The sequence below is a fragment of the Camellia sinensis genome, chromosome 1, assembly GCF_055761805.1.
Source record: "Camellia sinensis isolate YWXY chromosome 1, ASM5576180v1, whole genome shotgun sequence".
NCBI lineage: Eukaryota > Viridiplantae > Streptophyta > Magnoliopsida > Ericales > Theaceae > Camellia > Camellia sinensis.
This window is the reverse complement of record NC_138961.1, coordinates 230,049,032-230,057,803: the sequence shown is the minus strand read 5'-3', so window position 1 is coordinate 230,057,803 and position 8,772 is coordinate 230,049,032. Positions and strand designations below refer to the sequence as shown.

The window sequence follows — 8,772 nt, the reverse complement described above, 5'->3', positions numbered from 1 at the left end:
TATTTAGAGTTATATATAATTATGGTTGCATGTGATGATAGACTATTAAATAAATAAAAATATAAACCTAATTTGACATTAGGTTATCAAATATAGAATTAAGTAAAAAAATATATATTTGGGAATTAGTATTTGGGAGCAATTAACACACTTATGGAATTGTAATATTAATTGGATCAAACTAAAAATAGTAATAAATGATAACTTAACACCAAAACAAATAAATAAATGAATAAAAAAAAAGGAAAAAAAATGTTATAAACTAGTTGCCCAGCAAGGTTGTGAACTTCGGCCCAAAATAAAATAAAAATAAAAATAAATAATAAAAGTCTAAGTTAGTGTTGGCCCAGCAAAACCCTTGCAAATATTGGCCCAAGCAAAATAAAGGCCCAAGTATATATAGATATATCAAATATTGGCCCAAGCAAAACAAAGGCCCAAGTATATATAGATATATATTGAGGAGATTTAAACTTATCTAAATCTGTGAATTTGATCTACAATTAATGCTCAAATCTACTAGCTTAATGATGGCCCCATATAGAGAGGATACGTGGCACTCACATCAAGGCTCGGGTTGCTGTATAAATAGGAGCAAATGTGTTGTAAATAAGAGAAGGAATAAAAAAAAAACAAACGACGGAAAATAAAGGAAAGGAAGAGTGAAAAATCGAGAGGAAGAAACTTATAGTAGTGAAGTTCTGATAGTAAAGTAAGGCTAAGGGTTATAATTAAGGTGAGTTATGATATACCTTGATTTACCATTATATGTTTTACGAATGTTTTGAATTATCATAACTTATTTTATACAAGTTATATTTAAGTTATACAAATAAAAGTTATGTTTTATAAATATTTTAGTCACGTGAGTTACTTTCTAAACTCTATTTGCTTAAAAAGAAATCTATGGATATGTTTGTTTAAATTTTAAAATATATTTGACTATAACCTTATAAACAATTATGTTTTGTAAGTATCACCACACGGGAGTCCCATGCCTTGGGGGACTTAAATAACCACTGGCCTCTGTTTGACCACTTTGTGGTCCTCTGTTTGTCATGAATCCATTGACCTCTGTTCTGACTGTCACTTCTGTGACCTCTGCTCTGTTCTGTTTCATACCATGGTTGTAATTATTTATTTACATGATTTCTGTATTCTGCTGCGTTAAATAAATTGTCATTTAAATTAAATTATGCAAATATTTTAGCCTAACCAGTTATCCATGGTTATTTTGTATTCTCTACACTCTTGACATAATATTTCTCACTCTGCTATGTGCTTATAACTGTTACCCTTTCAGGTGACGAGATGTAAGGAAAATCCATAACCCCACAAAATGGAACCTGCACATGGACTGATGTTGAATCACTATTTTATCTTTCTTTTTTTTATATTTTTGCTCCCTTTTGTTTCTATTCGGGGCTGGTCACTGAATAATAAAATAATGAAAGCCCTAGAAATGTATTTCCCCTTTCTTAAATAGTAACATGACGTAAAATTTCTGTTTACTTATTTTTATTTTCGCTTGTGCAGCTTAATTTGCTACGAATAAGAATAAGTTAGTAAGTTGCGATTCAAATCCTAAGCCCCTAGGGTTGGGTCGTGACAATATTTACCGTAAAAAAATAAAATTAAGAAAATTTTTGAATATTAAAAAATATAAACTCAAAAAATTTTAAAATACAACTCAAAACTCAAAACCAAACAATTTTTCTTTCTTCAAAATTCAAATCATAATTCAAAAATTAAATCAAACAAAACCTTAATTTCTTTTTTCATTTAACGTAATTCTTTTGTAAATTTTGTTGGTTTACCAAAAGGATTTCAGGTTAAATCAGGTTATTCGATGTTTTGGAAAGGTATCAGGAGCAATATCATCCTTCAATAATAATTCCTAATGTTTACTTAGCGTGAGGGGTAAATTGTTATGCAAATATAAATCTCGAGAGGTAAAATGTAATTTTTGAATACTCAAGAAAAAATCTGCAATATAGCTAAATCTCAAGGAGGGTGTAGGTAGTCTGCCGAAGTTGAAATGTTGTATATAAACGAATTTTTTATTATTATGTTTAATTAAAAATAATAACAGTAATTTTTAATGTATAATTATTCTTCATATATCTTTGAGTGACTTATTTTGATAATACACAACTTTTATATAATTTTGTCTTCAGGGGCATTGCCTTAACAAACAAACGAACAAACAAACAAAAACCTAATAATTCGAACCATTTTCAATCAGTTGAAATTTTAATTTTCAACATATTTTTCATAATGTGTGGTCTATTTTAGTTTTAAAATTGTGTGTATTATATAAATTTTATCAATAATACACGTTACATATAGTAAAAGTTATTGAGAAAATCTTTATAAAATAAAATTTATTTATTTTTCCTTTTTATGTGAAAATATTCTAATTTAAAAAAAAAATTATATCAATTATTCCTTTACACTAAACCAATAAAATTAAGGGTGAAATACCAATAAATTTAAAAATGTGATCTTATGAACTATTTAGTTATCATTTTTTTCTTATGAACCTAAAAGTCTCATTAAATAATAAATTATATAAAAGGGTAGTCACTTACACGTTTGGGTTTAATTTTTGAGGAATGATAGTAGGTTTCTCCAAATGTAAAATTACACATTTGGACAATCTACAGTATAGAAGTTTTGAATTTTCCTGCCTTCTATAACAAATCTCACATTACCAATAAGAACGTAACACTTTAAATAACATTCTAATAACGTAACACTTCAATATAATATATTAAAAAACTCCTTAATGTACTTTTCTTATACGTAACAATGTAACCCCTCCGAATTTTTTCCAAACGTAACACTTCGATGTAACACACAAAAAACCCCCTTAGTGTACTTTTTACAAATATAACCTTCAATCAATGCAATCTCAAATGTTATACTCCAATGTAACACACATAAAAACACTAAAAAAGTGCATAATGTAATTTTTTTAAATGTAGTACTCACAGCTTAAAATTATACATTTATCCAAAACTTACTAAGAAATTTTTGTACTCCTTTTTGAATGGTTTGAAAAATCTCACATCATTTTTTTAAGTGTTACATTAAAATATTACGTTTAGAAAAAATACACTAAGAAATTCTTTTGTGTGTTATATTGAAGTGTTACACAAATGAATTTTTTTAAAGTATTATGTTTGGAAAAAGTATAATAAGGAGTTTTTTTAGAAGTGTTACGTTTGAGTGTTATATTAGAGTGTTACAGATTGAAATTATATATTTGCTCAAAGTTTACTAAGGAGTTTTTGTACTCCTTTTGAAATATTTGAACAATCTCACATCCTTTTGAAATATTTGAAGAATTTCATATCTGAAGTCATTCTAAAAATATATATATATATATTAGTAATGCTGGGGACCCCAGTGGAGGTGACTCCCAGCACCCCCACCTCCACGTGGGGGGCTGTGAAGCAAGACAGAAAAAAAAAAAAAAATTCAGCCAATGAAAAACTAGTGGGGGTGCTGGGGGTCCAGACCATTTTCCTATATATATAAATAAATAAAAAGATTCTCATATAAAAATTCATTCCAAATTTGATTATCACAGGTTGTGTATCCTAACTTCTTCTTTTTTTTTAAAAAAAAAAAAAACATAATAGATGAGATTTATAGGTAAATTTTTCTAAAATTAAACCATAACATGCAACTTATTTTATTTTTTAATCAATAAAACAAAATGTTGAATTACCATTCCTCAAGATGAGATTTATAGGTAAATATTTCTAAAATTAAACCATAACATGCAATTTGTTTTGATTTTTTAATCAATAAAACGAAATGTTGATTATGCTAAACTTTCCCTCTCCAACTAAGTTGAATCACTTAGACCATCTTTAATTCATATTTAAATCTTTTATCAAATTTAAATTTAATAAAAATTGGGTGAAAATAATGTTTTTAACTGTTTCATAAAATTAGTATCAAATGAAAAAAAGTTTTACTTTTTTATCAAATCAAAAGACTATTTAATGTTTCATAAAATCTTGCTGGTGATCGTTGGTAGATGATCGGATGAATGACTGGCTGGTCTACCAGGTGGACGACCAGCCGAATAATTGGGTGGATGACTGGATTAGAAAAAATTTGAAGATAATTTACATTAGGTTGGATGACCGCCTGAACTTCCTCCTAATCGACTAGTTGTTGGATGAAAATTGAAAATTTAATGTTTGAACGCTTAGGCCTCGTTTGGAAATAAACTATTTTAGTAACTTTTTGCTAAAATATAAAGTAAAAAAAACTAATATGTTTGGAATGACTTTTTGATTTTTTACAAAAAGATGTGCAAAAAGTAGAAAGAAAAAAAGAATATTTGATTTTTTTATATAAAGTTATAGATTTTTTAGTTATTTTAGTAAATTTTTGGCTTTTAAACTAATATCAGATGAATTTTTTAACCAAAATGTTTACTCAAATTTAATGGGGGAAAAAAAAAAAACAATAGAGACACTATCACACCATAATCTCATCATATTCTTATCCTTACAATGGCCCCGTTTGGTAGAGCTGTGGAAAAGTGACTTATAACTGTGAACATAAGTTAATTTTTGACTTATAAATTAAGTTTCTCCTACCCCTCTCGAAGAATAAGTTGATTTTTGACTTATAAAAAGTTATAAGTTGTATTGTTAAACTGAACCAAACACATCAAAATAGTTTAAATTAAACTAAAAATTGAAATAAGATGAAAATAAGTCCTACCAAACAGGGTCAATCAAGCGCCAATCGATTTGCAAAATTATATGGTAGTTCTACAGTAATTTAACTTTCATTGAGTAGAATTTTATTTTAAGTGATATTGAAAATAGGAAAAAAAAAAATTTGATGTGTAATATATACCGTATACAATTCTATCACAAAATTATTTAAGCTTTCATAAATTTACATAAGTAGTTTTATAAAAATGTATAAGTTGAATAAAAATTTGTATAAATTCACAAAATACTGTAAATTTTCATGAAGTTGTTCAAATTTGTGTTTAATTTATATATTTTTATAAGATCATTTATGAAAATTTATAGAACTTATATAATTTTATATTAAGATTACATTCCGTGAATTGCACAGCAGGTCATTTCTCATATAGCACTTGTCACACAATGAGCCGTATAAATATTAGATAACGTCATGTTTGATTCACAAGATTAATAGTAAAAGTATTAATAATTCTATCAAATCAGTGTAATATTCACTATCTAATTAGATTAGTAAGATAAATTATCCATTATCCATTGTTTGATTTGTAATGGATAAGAAAATATATGAAGATAAAAAAATATTTTTATTTTATTTTCCAACTTAGGGTATATAATCTCACCCCTACCTCATTATTAATAATCCTACAAATTTATTAGATTAATTATCTATTAGATTAATAATTTTGAAACAAAATTTCAAAATAAACACAAAATTATTGGATCCATAAATTAATATTATTTTTATTTCATACTCTAATCCTCAATCAAATATACCCGGATAGTATTACTCTAACAACAATGATTCATCCCACTAAAAATATCACCACTAATAGCACTAATACATTAAAAAAATAAAAAATAAATAAAAAAAATACAATTCCAAGTCCAAAACATCACATCATTAATGGCGGGACCCACTGCCACCTAATTAGTGGGAGCACTAATTAGTGCTCCCAAGCATTTTTCTTACTCTAAAATCACTTGATAATTTCTCTTTTTCCAACTGTTCAGAGGAAAGACACGTGGATTGAGAAAGCACGTGATTTGGGCGTCTGACTTGGCAGAAACGCATCTATTTGACCCGGGGAGATCCGAGTTTAATGAACTCCTTAATTACGAATTGTCTAAAGTGATCAGAGTCTCACATCACACCGTGAATCGCCATTGAAAAACCCTCATTCTCTCTCTCTCTCTCTCTCTCTCTCTCTTCACACACACATACGTGTATTTGTATTTGTATTTGTATTTGTATAGATAGAGTTGATGATGGCGGTTCCTGTGGTTCAACTCCCGATCTTTCTTCTGGTGAGGATTATCGGAGTCATAGTGGCAGCTCTCGTCCTTACCTGGACTCTGCATTACAGAGGAGGATTAGCTCTCATCTCCGATAACAAAGATCTCATCTTCAATGTATTTTTCTCCATTCTCTCTTGTACTGTACCCTAAATTCTCCATTTTTCACATTTTCATCTATTAAATCCCACTTTTTGACAATTTTATTCCTCTATTAAACGCGACTATGTATTCAAGTGGGTAATTGTTGATTTTTGTCACTGTGGTTATGGTTTCATTGTCCCGTGGAATTTGACTGGATCCTTCATGTGTTATATTGGATTTTATTTTGCAAATTTTACCTTTTTGTGTTGGGCTTTTAGGATTAGTTTGACTATGGATCAAGTTTAGGATCTCACAAGTTTGTGCCACGTTACCACTTCAAAATTTTGCTCGATTGCTTTGATGGCGGTCATTATGTACAATGAATTAATCACAGCGATAGGTTATTACACAAGGTTTCATTTTCTGTGGGCCAGTGAAGAACCCTTTTGGCCTATTACTTCATATATTACTTCATGCGCTAAAATTATGTTTTTATTAAGAATTTTGAGTTTAGCAACTTGGTGAAATTTACCAGGTCCGTAGTTTCTTCATTTTCTGGGTGGTGGAGGTGAAGTCAATGTTGTAGTTGAAATGTGTACCTTTCTGCTACAGGCAGGGGATATTTGCTCTTCTCTTTTGCATTTTCATTGTCTGCATTCACATTTGTGCTGGTCTGTGTTGCAAAGCTGGTTAACACAAGCTGTTGTGAACCTTCTTTGGTCTTAGTATTTAGCATATCTCCCTGTGGATGTGAAGCATCTTTCTTAATCTATTTCGTAATTTTTGACAGGTCCATCCTGTATTAATGGTGGTTGGTCTAGTACTTCTGAATGGTGAAGGTAAATAGTGGTTCTTTACTCATGATTCAGTTATATTTATCTCAATATACCACCGGGAAAGTTCTTGACCATAGTTTGGAGAGTGCAGTGATTTATTCATGTGCTTGCTATCTATGGTTTTTGGATACTGTTCTGGTATTGTTTCTAATGCAATAATTGTGACAGTAAAAAAATGCCTTTTTTAAAAAAAAATTATTTACTTATTTATTTTTAAAGATTTCAGGTTATGGTGGAGTTGTTAGATATTTGTATTTAGTTGTATAAGTGGTCATGCTTGCTTGATATTAAAATTAATTATTGTTTTCTTTGTAATCATATCCTAAGTTTATCAACAGTAATTTTGTTTCATTGTATATATGAACTTCCTTCAAGATTGTTATTTGGGATGTCGAGTTAGGCAGCCTTGCATGAGGTGTTATTTGTTATGGCTATCAGATAGGGAGGACTAGAACACTAACTTTTACCATTGTTTCTTGGTGGAAATAATTGGAAAATTTTGTTGCAATGAAAGGAAATGGATGTGATGTGATGGCAGACAACTTAGGTAATAGTTAAATCCACACTTATTTTTGTTGGATCTGTAGCACCCTTTGTGACACTGTAGGACCCACACATTGCGGAATTGGAGGGTTATGGATATAACAGTCTCCACTGGTAACTATGAATGTTTAGATGCACGATTTCTCCGGTGGCCACAGTAGCCCTTATGCACTTAGATTGATGCAACTTTTTAGTCAATGACAATATTCTTTTTCTTCTTTTTTTTTCCCCCTCTTAGAATACCACACTTGATTTGTTGCATCGTTTACTGTCACTGTACACCTTAGGCTTAGGAAATGTTCAACTGATAACTGAAAACTTTTTATGCACACTCAGAAATAAATATAAATGGATTTATGAACGGAAAAAAAAGAAAAGAACGAGAAATAAATATAAATGGGTTGTCCTACACTGACAAGTTTTCTGGTATTTATCCCTTCATTTGGTTCTAAGTCCTCTTCTGTATTATAAAAAACCTTCTTATAATTTCTTGATGTGAATTTATGCAGCTATGATTGCCTACAAGACTGTTTCAGGAACAAAGAGCTTCAAAAAATTAGTTCATCTCTCAGTGCAATTCGTGGCTTTCTGTTTGAGCATAATTGGTGTATGGGCTGCTTTGAAATTCCACATCGATAAGGGCATTGACAATTTCTACAGTCTGCATTCATGGTTGGGCCTCACTTGCCTTATACTATTTGCTATCCAGGTCTTTTTCTTAACAGCCCTATATTTTGTTGGGGATGATGAGAAGCTTAAAATCACACAATTTAATTTCAAGTTTTGCAATGATTCCTTGTGAACAGTGGACTGTTGGATTTGCAACCTTTTGGTACCCGGGTGGTTCAAGAAACAGCAGAGCTACCCTGTTGCCATGGCATGTATATTTCGGGGTTTATATTTATGCCCTCGCTATCGTTACTTGCACTACTGGTATCCTAGAAAAAGCCACATTCCTTCAAACAAACCAGGTTATAACGCGCTATTCTACAGAGGCTTTGTTAGTGAACTGTTTGGGAGTCTTGATTGTTGTTCTAGGTGGGTTTGTTGTTCTGGCAGTTATTTCTCCTGTGAATGGGAAAGATGAAATTCTCAGGGGATCAATAGAATAGGATGAGTAATATCTGTTTGAAATCCGGTATGACTAGGAGAGAGGCTTATCCTTTGTTAGGAATTGCAGTTTTTTTTTACATACATGTGAAGAATTGGATGACTGAAGTAAAACTCAAAAACTCAATAAATTTTCCTCAATTGGCTGTTTGATTTCCAAA

At 30.2% G+C, this 8,772-nt stretch overlaps 1 protein-coding gene across 1 annotated transcript; it reads left to right on the top strand.

Annotated features, from left to right (window-relative positions):
- The first annotated feature begins 5,825 nt into the window (after positions 1–5,825).
- CYB-1 (cytochrome B561-1) lies at positions 5,826–8,772 on the top strand. Its single transcript, XM_028252459.2, has 4 exons — positions 5,826–6,155; positions 6,913–6,961; positions 8,011–8,210; positions 8,308–8,772. Exons 1-4 carry the CDS (start codon positions 6,009–6,011, stop codon positions 8,611–8,613), a joined length of 702 nt encoding a protein of 233 aa, XP_028108260.2. The 5' UTR covers positions 5,826–6,008; the 3' UTR covers positions 8,614–8,772.